The sequence below is a fragment of the Cajanus cajan genome, chromosome 4 (genome assembly GCF_000230855.2).
Source record: "Cajanus cajan strain Asha chromosome 4, NIPB_CcT2T_4, whole genome shotgun sequence".
Taxonomy (NCBI): domain Eukaryota; kingdom Viridiplantae; phylum Streptophyta; class Magnoliopsida; order Fabales; family Fabaceae; genus Cajanus; species Cajanus cajan.
Window position 1 is genome coordinate 17,352,287 of NC_138520.1, and position 15,116 is coordinate 17,367,402.

At 42.1% G+C, this 15,116-nt stretch overlaps 1 protein-coding gene across 1 annotated transcript; it reads left to right on the top strand.

Annotated features, from left to right (window-relative positions):
* The first annotated feature begins 1,701 nt into the window (after window positions 1-1,701).
* On the top strand, window positions 1,702-2,793 carry LOC145957206 (uncharacterized). The gene has a single exon (XM_083073423.1). The coding sequence runs from the start codon at window positions 1,702-1,704 to the stop codon at window positions 2,791-2,793; it is 1,092 nt and encodes a 363-aa protein (XP_082929549.1).
* Window positions 2,794-15,116: the final 12,323 nt, after the last annotated feature.

The following is a 15,116-nucleotide window of genomic DNA, read 5'->3' on the forward strand; positions in this document are numbered from 1 at the left end:
TTCTTTTCTTGTAATTCATTGTATTTGTGTTGCTAACTGTTTGTTGTAGCTTTGTGATTATGGTTTATGCGAGGTATTGTTCCTGCTAGTGATTTAGCTTACGACCCAGAAATTGAGAAAACAGCTAGGAGGAACAAGGGAGCAGTAAGGAAGCAAAGGTTACTAGCCAAGCAGGCACAGCACAGAGAGGCTACTTCGTCCTCTCTCAATCTTTCTTTATCTGAAATCTTAGAGGAAGCTGAAATGGAAGAGGAAAGACCAAGAATTACTCTTGGTGATCATGCAGCTGCCACTAGTACTACTCATTTTTCTAGCATTGCCACTCCTGCAATCGTTACCACTAATTTTGAGATGAAGTCAGCACTGTTGAATCTAATTCAGAACAACCAATTTGTGGGCCTTGATCATGAAGACCCATATCTGCATCTCCATACTTTTATTGAGCTTTGTGGCACAGTGAAGATACATCAAATTCCTGAAGATGTGATTCGGATGAAGTTGTTTCCTTTCTCACTACTTGGGAAAGCTAAGATGTGGCTCAATGCTCTACCACATCAAAGCTTAACCAGGTGGTCTGACATAGAGACAAAGTTCTTGGAAAGATTCTTCCCTCTTGCTAAGATTAATCAAGCAAAGAGTGAGATTGTCACATTCTCTTAGAAGCAAGATGAACTTCTTTCCGAGGCTTGGGAGAGATACAAATCCTTGTTGAGGAGATGTCCAAGTCATGGATTTGATGACCTTACTCAGGTTAACATTTTTTTTGGGTGGATTGCAGCCACGGGTGAAAATTTTATTGGATACCTCAGTTGGAGGTAGCATGCATTTTAAAACGCCAGAGGAGGCTATAGAGTTGATTGATGCTATGACAGCAAATGATTATGATTTACCGGCTGAAAGGGAGTCAAGACAGAAAAGAGGAATTCTAGAGTTGGGATCTCAAGATGCTTTATTAGCTCAAAATAAGCTCTTGTCCCAGCAAATTGAGGCTCTTACCAAGCAAGTTGCTCGGATTCCACAACAACTACAATCCATTCAACATCAAGTTCTAAGTTGTGATCTATGTGGGTTGAATCATCCTCACGGGTAGTGCATTAGTACTTTCCCATCTCATGGAGAAGAGGTGAATTACATGGGGAATCAAGCTCGACAAGGAGGAAATTATGGTGGTAATTATGGGAAGAATTTGCAATCACACCCTAGCACAGGGTGAAACCAGAATGATATTGCTCAGTCTAGTAGACCTCCTATGCAAAGGCCCAACTTGTATGACAGGCAGTCTAAATTAGAAGAAACATTGAATCAGTTCATGCAGGTCTCAATCTCTAACCACAAGAGTACTGAAGCATCTATAAAGAATTTGGAGATTCAAATGAGGCAGCTGGCCAAACAATTGGCTAAAAATTCTGGTGGAAATTTTTCAACCAATACTCATACTAATCCAAAGGAAAATTGTAGTGTAATTACAACAAGAGGTGGTAAGAGAGTGGGTGTGTTGGAGGATGAGGAAGAGCAATAGGAAAAAGAGGCAGAAATGAGAGAGGGAGATGGAGAAAATAATGAAAAAAATAAAAAATTAGAAAATGTAAAAGAGAATGTCATAGAGGGATAAGAGTTGGCTGAGGAAGTTTTGTTAAAAAATCAAAAAGCCAGCTAGCAAGAGAATTGAAGATGAAATCCTAGGTGTCTAGTACCAAGGATATGCCATATCCCCCAGCCTCAAGCAAAAAGGATAAAGAGAAGCAATTTGCACGCTTCTTGGAGCTTTTTAAAAAGCTTCAGATCAATATTCCATTTTTAGAGGCATTGGAGCAAATGCCCACTTATGCAAAATTCAGGAAAGACCTCTTGACCAAGAAGAAAAAGTTCATTGAGCAAGAGATCATTGAGTTAGAAGCGGGGTGTAGTGCCATAATTGAAAAGAACTTACCTCCCAAGTTCAAGGACCCTGGAAGCTTTACAATTCCAATCACTATTGGGGACCTATCGGTTGGAAGAGAACTGCTAGACTTGGGTGCAAGCATTAACCTGATGCCCTTGTCTATGTTGGGTAGAGTTGGACAGGTGGTAGTAAAACCAACTCGCATGACTTTACAACTAACAGACCGGTCCATCAAGTATCTCTATGGTGTCATTGAAAACATGCTAGTCAAAGTTGACAAATTCACATTTCCAGCTGATTTTGTGATTTTGGACATGGAAGAGGACTCTGCTGTTCTTATTATCTTGGGAAGGCCATTTATGAAGACTGCACGAGCAATCATTGATGTTGGGGATGGTGAATTAAAATTGAGGGTCCAAGATGAGGTGATCACTTTCAACGTATTTAAAGCCACGACCCTTCCGAATGATAAGAGTGTTTGTTTCCGAATGGATGTGCTGGATGAGGTTGTGTGTGAGGCTACAAAGAAGCTGAAAAAATCAGTTCCAGATGATGTAATCCGCTTGAAGCCGCTTCCATTCTCACTGCTTGGGAAAGCTAAAGTATGGCTCAATGCTTATGAGTTAGCTAAGCATTACAAGGAAAGGGTGAAGTTGTATCATGAACGAAAGATCTTAAAAAGAGAGTTTCAGCCTGGACAACTTGTGCTCCGTTACAACTCCCGGTTGAAACTATTTCCAGGGAATCTGAAGTCAAAGTGGTCGGGACCATTTAGAGTTAAGCAAGTTAGGCCTCGTGGAGCAATACAAGTGGAGGATCTTGTCTCTAAAAAGAGTTGGGTGGTAAATGGCCAAAGACTCAAACTCTACCTAGACGGTGAAATTGAGCGAGCTTATTCCACATTGAATTGAACAACCCTTGAAGTCTTGGCTTGTCAAGCTAGTGTCATAAAACGAGCGCTTTATGGGAGGCAACCCATCATTCTTAATCCAAAAACAAGTTAACATGCCTTTAAATTCAGTTATTTTGTGTTAGTGTGTTTTAGGTGTAGGTTCTTGGTTACTCATTGTGTTTGCTTCTTAGTTGAGAAAGCATTGTGATTGTGATGGCTTGAGAAACTTTATGTTGAGCTATACTTGAAAATTTTCAAAATTTGTAGTAAAATAGAAATCCACGCTCAGCATGAAGTTCCAAGCTAAGCTATATTAGTGTAGAGATAAAAGAATAACTCTCTGGAGGTGCCACGCTGAGCCTCAGTCCCACGCTAAGCCTCAAATTTGAACTTGAAAGGAGTTCTCTTTGGAACTCCCACGCTAAGCCTTGAATCCACGCTCAGCGTGGACGTGATAGCAAACTTGGGCACCTGGAGCTCCTAAGCTAAGCCCCAGAACCCACGCTTAGCCTGGGAGTCACTTTTTCAATAAATGTTCTCACTCTCTCTCCAGAAACCCATTCTTTTCTTCTACCCCTATTTTAACCCTTCACAAACTCTCTCAAAAACCCTAGGTTCCTTTCTTCTCATTCCTTGGTCGTCTTGCTCTTGGTGTGGGTAGGCTCCATTTTCTCTCTTCTTATTCATCAAAGGCGTGAAGGTAAGTCTCTTTCCCTAATCTTGTGTGATTCCCTCCATTGTATGTTTCTTGGTTCCATTTCTATTTTTCCCCACTCATCTAATCCCCCTACCCATTTTCGTGCAAACCCTTGTATCCATGGTGTTTTTGAGCTTATTTTCATGGTTGATGTTCCTTGATGATATTTGCGCATTTGTGGTGGTATATTTGTGAATGGATCTTCTTAAAACCCTTGGAAACCTTATTTTTGTGAATGCCCAGGACAAGATTCAAGTTATTTTGGTGTTCTTGGTGGTGGGTGAAGCCTTTTTGGGGCTAAAAAAGGGAGCACGCTGCTGCAACCCTCACGCTGAACGTGGGCTGGGCGCTCAGCGTGGCTATGGAGACAACAACAAAAAAACCTAGCTTGGTTGTTCATTGTTTTGCCTGATTTTATGTCTTCCTAATTACATTCACTTATTCTGCTCATGTAGCATGGCCAGGAGGCCATGATCAAGAGCAAAGGGAGGTGATGCAGTTGATGATGATGAGGAGTCTAAGGAGGAATCTGAGGAAGAGGAAGCAAGTGAGGAGGATGATGATAAAGAAGAGTCGGACGAGGCTGAAGAGGATGAGGAGGAAGACTAAGTTGTTTCACTTTGGAAAACTGTATTTTGTTATTTTATTTTGTTATTTTACTCTGTTATTTTGTTTTGATTATCCTGTTGTGTACTGCTTTATTAACCTTTTATCTTTTTTTGTGTACTTTGAGTGGTATGGATGTTAATTAGTAGTAAACTTTGCATGTGTACATATTTCAATGCTTTTGATTGAGTGGTTTTAATGCGTTTTGAAAACTGTAAAATCAAAAATCAAGTGTGCATGTATCCCTTAGTGAACAAGGGTATTTTAAGACACAAGTCAAATATGTTTGTGGTTGCACTCTAGGGATGATTAGTGATAGTGTATGATAATTACTTTTGTGGTTAATGACTGTGGCATGATACTTTTGAAAATTTTTTGAACACCTTTATTAACCTAAGTGAGTTTTCGCCCCTCTTGCTGTAAGAGTGTTACCATTTGATTTCATGCAGTTGATTTTGATTGAGTCTCTTTTGAGTTTGCATAGCATATGTTGTTTAGAGGTGATCAAGGAAATTTTCTTGTAAATTTAAGCCACTTGACCAAAAATCCAACCTAACAAAAAAGTGAATCCATTGCACCCTACTTTGAGCCAATCAGGAATTCATTGAAAACCTTGAAGCCCTTAAGGAAAACAAAATTCTCCCACACCTTAGGAATAGGAGAGCAGTCAAATTGATCATAAGGGGAAAAAAGTCTTAAGTTTGGGGTATTATGGGGTGATCATTGTTGCTGAGCATATTGATGAATGTACATGTTATGGTTGTACCACTGTGGCCATTAGTCAACTATTATTCAGTTTCAAAAAAAAATTCAAAAAAAAATCAAAAGAAAAAGAAAAAAAGAATCAAACATCAAAAAGTGATTAAAATGTGTGAATAAGTGCGTTGTATGAACTATATGCTTTGGCTGAAGGTAGTATCTTGGGACTTCTGGGGATGGAAAAAGAAATAAGAATTATACATAGTATCATTAAGACTTGCTCTTCTATTCTTGTGGTGTCTTTTGTTTACCCAGAAAAACCAATTTCTTTTGTTAGGCCAGCCACATTACAACCCATGAAAGACCTTGTGATCTATGCACGATTATGTGACTGTTTGAATTTGATTGAGATGAAAAGCAAAGTTGACTTGTGTGATTCAATTGTGTAAATTTGAGATATTCCCACCTAAATACACTTGTGTGATGAGAGAAACACTAACCTTGGTGAGGAAGAGGTTGTTCTTTAATTTTCATTAGTATAACTGCCATGCTTGTTAATCCCTTTGGGAACTGTTGCAATACACTTTTGATATCAAATTGTGTGGGCACCACATTAATTGGCTGATCAAGTGTAAACATTTTCTGATGTTCAACTCTTGGAAGACATGTATGGCTATTTTGTGTGATTACCAGTGTTCAAATCGTGTTCAATTAGGAGATGAGGTCGTGTGTTAACTTAGTTGATTCATTTTTCTTTGCTTGAGGACAAGCAAGATCTTAAGTTTGGGGTATTGATAAGTGTTATGATTTCATTAAGTTTATGGCCTAGTTTGAAGCACTTATATCAACTTTCCTTGCTTTAGACCTTGTTTTTAACTCAAAACATATCTAAATTATTAGGTGATTGTAGACCCCTAAAATTGTCCGGGTCGGAAATAAAGCTTGAAGACTCTCGAAGACTGAAGGATAATCAGCCAGAAGGACTCCTCGAAGGCCCTAGGAGGGTTCTCTGTAGGTCTAGAGGTCTTAGAATAGCTCAAAATAAGGAAGTGGAGGGAAAAAGCCCAATACGGCCGTACTGAACTTAATACGGCCGTATTCAAGCTTCAATACGGCCGCAGCGAAACTCAATACGGCGTATTGAAGTTTCTGAAACTTCAATACGGCCGTACTGAAGTCAATACGACCGTATTGACACTTCAATACGGTCGTACTGAAGTCAATACGACCGTATTGACACTTCAATACAACCGCAGCGAACTCAATACGGGCGCATTGAAATTTCTGAATTTCAATACGACCGTATTGAACTTCAATACGACCGTATTGAAGTTCAAAAATTTCAATACGGCCGTATTGCCCCTGTAGGCCGTATTGCGCCTATTCCCTATAAATATGACGTCAATTGGACGTCATTCCACACTTTTTTAGATAGTTTCAACCCTCTCCTTGAGTATTCTGGGGTTTTTGAGCAGTGTTCTGCCCTAGAAATCACTCGGAGAGTTGATCCGACGAAGTTCTTGAGCCCCGAGCCATTTTGCTGGAGGATCGAACCTAGTCGAGGGGAAATCTTTTTGATTCCCTTAGTTAAAATTTTGTTCTAGGAGAGCGAGGAGCGGGCTTGTAGAGCGAGGGAACGCCAAAACGCTTCCCAGTTCTTTGCAATATATAAAAGCACGCTTCAAGAGGTTTCCCTTCAATCCTTCCTTTTACTGCTTTCTGTGTGCATATTTAAACTGTCATCATGTAGATAGTCAATTTATAATTGCTTAGAATAAATAGGGGTAATTTAGTAATTTTACGCTGTTATTTTAGAAAATAATCTGTCATAGGGAACCCGAAAGGGGCGCTGTGGGGTGCTAACACCTTCCCCACGCGTAACCGACTCCCTTACCCAACTCTGGTTGTAGTGGCCAAAGTTGATTTTTAAATCAATTGCCTTATCCCTTTTTCCAATGTTTTGAGTAAAACATTGGTGGCGACTCCACGAACCCTCCTTTTATGAAAACCACTAATCCATGGAGGGTCCCGCTTGGGATTAACATGGATTAGTGAGCCTTTTAATAAAATTGCTCGTTTGACGAGGTCTCAGTTTGAGAATAAGTCATTCTAGCAATCCACTATTTTTAAACAAATAAACGAGTCCAACCATCCTTCGCGAATGCCGAAAGCCCGTTTCGGGCCGGTGGCGACAGATGGCGACTCCACTGGGGAAGCCTCGAGAGTCAGTCCCATTTAGTGACAGATTATTTTTAACAAATAATAGTTAAAATTACTTTATTACCCCTCACTTGTATGATAACATGTTTATCTATTTGGCCTTAATAACTGTTGTATGTTTAATTTTCCGCAATTGTTTGAAATAAAATTGCACACAAACCTTTGCACACAACAGTTCCCTCTATACCCGGGGGCATGAGTGATTAACCATAGGGAGTGGATGTTAGTACGGCCGGTTGTCGAATGGGTCTATAGGTGCCCGTAGACCGTTGTCGGAAAACATCACTCAAGGTGATAACCATGAACTTGAGTCCGACGGTGCGTTGGAACTTTCCATCGACCTACGACGAGAGGAATTGGGTCCCTATAATGGGGGCACCTTGGGGGCCTTGGACTGGTGAGAACAGTTAGAACCTACCTTGAATATGCACCATTTCTGCAGGATACCCCTACCTCGTGATTCGCTCGTGACTGTTCGTGGATGAGTGAATTGTTTGTGTAAATGTTTATGTGCAATTGTTTGTGCATTAATAAATAACCTCGTGATAAGGTCTAAAAATAATCCCCATGCATAAAAAACCATGACATGAGAGGAAAGACCATGTGCGAAAATATAACAAAAGTGAGGAGCATGTACATCATTACCAATAAGACATCATGCATCCTCATAAAAACATACATTTTAGGGTCACCAATACCTCTTGACATGAGTGAAAGAGACCCATGACTATAGAGATTCTCCGTTGGGGAGAAATCATAGATAAAGAAGGGTGGTAAACTTCTGTCTTAAAAAGGCAGCGCCTTAAAGATGGAGGTTTATCAAGCTCATGTTAAAGAGTGTATTCATTCCATAAAATAAACTAACTAAACATTCATTTTAGAAAGTGGCTGGTCATCTCTCTGTCCTTACGCGCGCACAGAAAATCAAGAAAATGGAAGCATTGGAGGAGCAAAACAAGAAGCTCACAACCGAGCTTTCACAGCTTAAAGAGCAGATGGCGCAAATGATGGAACTCATGCGTCATCACAACATCCATGATTCTCATCATAGTGATCATGGGTCCCATCATGAGGGAGAGGAGGAAGAGCATGAAAAAGATCCTCCAAACGCCGTACCCCTTGGGGCAGGAATTATAATAAAAGAGCCCGAGGTCTCAAAGGAACAATTCCATGCCCTCGAGGATCGGCTAAGGGCTATGGAGGGGCATGACTTTGACATTAAGGATGCCGCCGACATGTGTTTAGTGAGGGACATTCAATTCCCTCCTAAATTTAAAGTGCCAGATTTCCCAAGGTACGTGGGATCGACTTGCCCTAAAAGTCATCTCACCATGTACTGTCGCAAGATGGCTGCATATGCCACAAATGAAAAGCTCTTGATCCACTGCTTTCAAGAGAGCTTAGCTGAAACTGCACTCAACTGGTATATGCAGCTAGATGGAAATCTAGTACACACATGGAGGCAGTTGGCCGACGCCTTCCTCAAGCGCTACAAATACAATATCGACCTAACACCCGATAGGTCTGATCTTCAAGCCTTGAGTAAAAAGAACGATGAATCCTTCAAGGCGTACGCCCAACGTTGGAGGGAGCTGGCGGCACGGATAGAGCCCCCGCTGTCGGATAAGGAGACGGTGTCCTTATTCATCAACTCGTTGACTGGTCCCTATTACGATAAAATGATAGGGAACACAACGACACTCTTCTCGGACATCATCACCATAGGAGAAAGGGTGGAACAAGGACTTAAAAGTGGGAAGCTGGCTAAGCCTTCCCAATCATATGAAGCTAAGAAGGCCTTTGGGAAGAAGAAAGAAGGAGGAGTCAACGCTGTAACCATTGCTCCGTCTTCTTCCGCTTCGAAGTCAGGCAAATCGCAAAACAACTCTGTGAAGAAGTTTGATAGACTTCCGACCACTTACAGCGATCTCCTGCCGAAGCTAGTAGAGGCGCGTCTTATAGCTTACATTCCACCAAAGAAGGTGAATCCACCCTACCCCGATTGGTACAATCCACAAGACAAATGTCTATACCACTCGGGGGCACAAGGGCATTCAACGGAGAACTGCCGAGCTCTCAAGTATAAGGTCCAAGACCTTATCGACGCTGGGTGGGTCACTTTCGATTCGACGGCGCCCGACGTGAGCAAGAATCCTCTACCGCAGCAGGAGTAGAGAGAAGGGCAAGCCATGATAGGGCCCCTCCACATTTTTTTTCTTTTAGGGACTCATGATCAGTACCCGAGATCATGAGGACCTTTTCATGTAAATAAAGGGTTTTGTACAGTTTTACATACATATATCAATAAAAAGGCATTTTTCACACATTATTCTCTCATTTTGTTCTATTCTCTCTCTCTCATTAATAATAATAAACTCTAAACCTAAACAGAACCAATAAATAATTATGTCTGTGATTGCTCGCTCTGACCGGGATCCGAAAGCCGAGGGTGAATGGATTGAGTTGGACAGTGATGAGGAGACCATCTCTCCGGATCTGCAAAGACTGCTAGATCAAGAAGCTCGTCTACTCCAACCGAATCAAGAAGAATTGGAGACAGTGAATTTGGGGCAGGATCAAGAATTGAAAGAGGTCAACATTGGGACCCGTATCAGTGATGGAATAAAAACGCAATTGATTCAATTATTGAGGGAATACAAGGACGTATTTGCATGGTCGTACCATGATATGCCCGGGTTGGACTCCAACATCGTTGAACACAAGTTGCCCTTAAAAGAGGGGTTTCGACCCATTAAGCAAAAGCTTCGACGAATCAAGCCCGAATGGTCCTTAAAGATTAAGGAGGAGGTAGAAAAACAACTGGACGCGGGATTCTTGGTTGTATCCCAGTATCCTGAATGGCTGGCTAACATTGTGCCAGTCGTCAAAAAGAATGGGAAGGTTAGAGTGTGTGTTGATTATAGGGATTTAAATCGTGCCAGTCCAAAGGATGATTTTCCCTTGCCCCACATCGATACACTTGTGGATCACACCGCCACAAACACACTCTATTCCTTTATGGATGGATACTCGGGGTATAATCAAATCAAGATGAATATAGAAGACCGCGAAAAAACTTCTTTCATTACACCCTGGGGAACTTTCTGCTACAGGCTGATGCCTTTTGGACTTAAAAATGCGGGTGCCACCTACCAACGAGCGATGGTGACACTATTCCACGATATGATCCACAAAGAAATTGAAGTATACGTGGATGACATGATCGCGAAGTCAAAAGACGAGATGAACCATATTCAATATTTGAGAAAATTATTCAATCGGCTTCGCAAGTATCAGCTTAAGCTAAATCCGGCTAAGTGTACTTTCGGAGTCCGGTCGGGTAAGCTTCTTGGGTTCATCGTCAGTGAAAAAGGCATAGAGGTGGACCCCGATAAAGTAAAGGCAATAATGGAAATGCCTCCTCCTAAAACTGAGAAAGAAATTAGAGGATTCCTCGGCAGGGTGAACTACGTCGCAAGGTTCATCGCACAGTTGACTGACACGTGCAAACCAATATTCAAGCTGTTGCGCAAGAATCATTCCGAAACTTGGGATGAGAATTGTCAACGAGCTTTTGACAAGGTCAAACAGTGCTTGGCCAATCCACCAGTATTGGTGCCACCTGTCGAGGGAAGGCCATTAATCCTCTATCTGACAGTGCTTGATGAGTCCATGGGAGCCGTGCTAGGGCAACAGGACGAAACTGGAAAGAAAGAACAAGCCATCTACTACCTGAGCAAAAAGTTCCTTGATTATGAAACCCGCTACACGCCATTAGAAAAAACTTGCTGTGCGTTAGCATGGGCAACACAAAGGCTCAGGCAGTATATGATAAGGCATACTACTTGGTTGGTTTCCAAAATGGATCCAATTAAGTATGTGTTCGACAAGCCAATAATCACTGGGAAGATCGCCCGATGGCAAGTACAATTATCAGAATTCGACATCATACATGTCACACAAAAAGCCATCAAGGGTAGTACCCTAGCTGATTACCTAGCACACGGGCCGACCAATGATTACCAAACCCTTCAGGATGATTTCCCCGATGAGCATGTAATGAGTATACAACATGAAGATCCCAAGGATGATACGTGGACCATGTACTTTGATGGAGCCTCCAACATGCTTGGACAGGGGATTGGAACAGTACTAATCTCCCCACAAGGAAAGCATATCCCCCTAACGGCAAGACTCAACTTCGACTGTACAAATAACATGGCCGAATACGAGGCTTGCGCGTTAGGAATCCAAGCAACAATCAACAATGGTATCCTAAAGCTCAAAGTATTTGGAGATTCGGCTTTAGTCATTCACCAACTGCGAGGTGAATGGGAAGTCCGAAATCCTAAGCTGATACCATATGTTGAGCATATCAAAGACCTGATACAATTCTTTCAAATTGTCGTCTTTGAATATATCCCAAGGGAGGAAAATCAGTTCGCTGACGCCCTTGCCACACTATCATCGATGTTCGCCTTGGATAAGGAGCATGAAATGCCTATCATCAATATCCGGCGGCACGATAAGCAAGCGTTCTGCTTACTGATAGATGAAGCTGTTGACGATCATCCATGGTTCCATGACATCAAACAATATCTATCAAAAGGGGAATATCCTGATATGGCCAGCGATAATGATAAAAAGCATATCCGAAGAAGGGCCATGGGATTTCTGTTGATTGGAGAAACCCTCTACAAAAAGAATTATGACTCGGTCTTGTTGAGATGTATAGACCAAGTCGAAGCTCAAAATGTAATCAAAGAAATACATGAGGGGGTTTTCGGTACCCACATTCCCGGGCCTGCAATGGCTAAGAAAATCCTCAGAGCAGGATATTATTGGTCAACCATTGAAAGGGATTGTTACCAATACGTCCGGAAATGCCACAAGTGTCAAGCATATGCCGACAACATTCATGTCCCACCAACGCCACTCAATGTTTTGGCTTCACCATGGCCATTCGCAATGTGGGGCATGGATGTTATTGGACCCATCGAGCCAAAAGCATCCAATGGACATAGGTTCATCCTTGTGGCCATTGACTATTTCACCAAATGGGTAGAAGCGGCATCGTATGCTCATGTGACCCGAAAGGTGGTAACGTCCTTCATCAGAAAGAATATCATATGCAGATACGGTATTCCCGACAAAATCATCACTGATAATGGATCCAATTTGAACAATAAGATGGTGGAAGAACTGTGCAAAGAGTTCAAAATTCAGCACCATAACTCTTCCCCATATCGACCAAAGATGAATGGGGCAGTCGAGGCAGCCAATAAGAATATCAAGAAGATAGTACAAAAGATGGTTGTCTCATTCAAAGACTGGCATGAGATGCTACCCTTCGCTCTCCATGGTTATAGGACTTCAGTACGTACATCCACAGGAGCTACTCCATTCTCCCTTGTTTATGGAATGGAGGCAGTTCTGCCGGTTGAAGTCGAGATACCGTCTCTGAGAGTAATCATGGAAGCAAAACTTTCCGAGGCAGAATGGGTTCAAAGTCGACACGACCAATTGAACCTTATCGAAGAAAAACGACTGAACGCCATATGCCATGGTCAAGCCTACCAAAGGAAGATCAAAAAGGCTTTTGACAAGAAAGTCCATCCTAGAGTCTACCATGAGGGAGAGCTAGTGATGAAGAAATTGCTACCGGCTCAAAAGGACAAAATCGGAAAGTGGGCCCCAAATTACGAAGGACCATACGTGGTAAAGCGAGCCTTCTCCGGAGGATCATTGATTCTCACAGACATGGACGGAGAAGAACTTCGATACCCAGTCAACGCTGACGTGGTAAAGAAGTATTATGCTTGAAGACGTTGCTTGCATCAGCCCGCTAGGATGAAAACCCAAAAAGGGCATCCTAGGCAAAAGTTAGGGCAAAACAAAAAGCCCGCCAGTACAAGGGTACTAGGCAAAACAAAGGCAAAATTATCCCCGCTAGGACACGTCCTAGGCAAAAATTAGGGGCAAAAGAATAAGATGCAAAAAGTAAAGCAAGCAACGATCACTTGAACCGAAAACCGAAAGGCGGTTCAAGTGATAATCTTCTAGAAGCAAGCGTCTTGCAGTATCTACACTCCTGGCTCAGGCATCTCACCCAAAACGATTAGGGGAACGAGAAAAGCGACAATTACAGATATAATTGTTTAAGCCAAAAATGTATAGCCTACCTTGGCCAGCCATTCTTCAGAAATTCCCTTTGTAAATCTTTCTGTATAAACATTTGTAAATATCAATAAAATATCCATTTGTTTCTTTTCTCTCTCGACCATGTGATTATGCCTTTGGGTTGGTTTTTCATAAAATTGTACGAAATTCCATTAATAATCGGTCAATAAAAGAAAATTGGAGGGGTTCCTGTAAAATCCATAATCTCCTGCATAAAGGCTCACAAAAATACTCCCTCGCGTCAATGACAGAAAGTCCTCCAAGAAGAAGAGGATAGGGAGAGCCACTCACTTTTCTAAATAAATGAACAAAAATAAAAAATTGTATTGCATTTGTGCATCACACACACATTAGTTGCACATTCAAAGACCTTATCATGAGGCAACTGCATAAAATAGAAAAATAGAAAATTGCTTGTGTATGACAGCAGCAAGCAAAATACAAAGATTCAGAAAATCAGCAGCATCATACAGAATAATTGAGCCTGGAGAGGCTTGCCGAAAGAATACTCTCAAAATAACTGAGCCTGGAGAGGCTCGCCGAAATAATACTCTCTCATAATAACTGAATTTAATTTCTTTAGCAATTTAAATTCTGTACAGCAAAAGCCAAAAACATAAAAAAAAAAAAAAAAAGGCAAAATACAGAAAAAGCCAAAAAATAAAAAAGGCAAGGATACAGAAAATCCAACAATCAGTTTGCACAGAATAACTGAGCCTGGAGAGGCTTGCCGAAACAATACTCCTCATCCCCCACATCAAAGAATAATTGAGCCTGGAGAGGCTCGCAGAAATAATACTCCCCAGAGAAACCTCAACTCACGCTCTTGGACTCAAAATCCCCAGCAAGAGCTATCAAAGCAAGATCGACGACATTCCCAATGGAAGCACGATCACCCAAGCAGAATATCCAAGTCAAAGGACTTAAACTTCCTCAGTGAAGATAGCTCTCCAACTCAAGTGTCGAGTGAGGCTAAGCCTGTAGAGGCTTCCTAAATAATACTCTGGGATACATAAGATCCCCAAATCCCCAGTCGCCTACTCAAGAGGCATCCCTGCAGAAGGAGAAAAAAATAAAAAAATCAATAATCATTCCCCAAGTGGAATCTGGCTCTCAGCCAATCATTGAACGTCAAGCTGATACGCCTAACAGAAGAGGCTAATCAAAATCAACGACAAAATCCCCCAGTGGATAACAGCCTAACACAGAGGCAGCAAAATCAGAAAACCAAAAGAGACACCCGAACAAGGATAACCGGGATACTCCACCAACGTCGAAAGGACGTCAGCCAATCATAAGGCACCGCTCACATCAGAAAGAGCATCTTTGTGTCTGCACCCAAAGGAATCAGAAATTCCCCAGTGGGAACCAACTACGCAATGGAAAGTTTGGACACAAGAACCTATGAGTAACTGCACATCCCCTAGACGGATCCCTGCGTTATCCAGCCCTTAGTGGCACAAAATCAAAAAACAACCGTCGAAGCAGCATCGTGGACTGTGGAGACAAAATCATCACGAATCCCTGGAAAGGAGATATTCACGCTACCCCCGTCGTCACAAACACGGAGGTATGCAGCTTCCGGCTCGGGCAATGAGCGAAGCTATCTCTGGAAAAGGGATACTCACCGCTTACCGTTGTCACAAAGGTACTTAGCTTCCGGCTCAAACAAAGAGTGAAGCTAAGCCTGGAGAGATGGTACTTACAGCTTCCAGCTTGGGCAACAAGCAAAGCAAGGCCTGGAGAGGCAAAACTCACACTGCTCACCGTCGTCACAAGGATACTTAGCTTCCGGCTCGAACAAAGAGTGAAGCTAAGCCTGGAGAGGCGGTACTCAACCATCAGCGTCATCAGAGGCGCGTTGATGTCCAACTTCCGGCTCGGGCGTCGAGTGAAGTTGACCTTGGAGAAGGTAAACTCAGCTACCGAGGATGTCAGAA

Bases quoted from the DNA above. Each gene is read 5' to 3' on its own strand.
- LOC145957206 (XM_083073423.1), top strand. From the start codon at position 1,702: ATGCCATATCCCCCAGCCTCAAGCAAAAAGGATAAAGAGAAGCAATTT.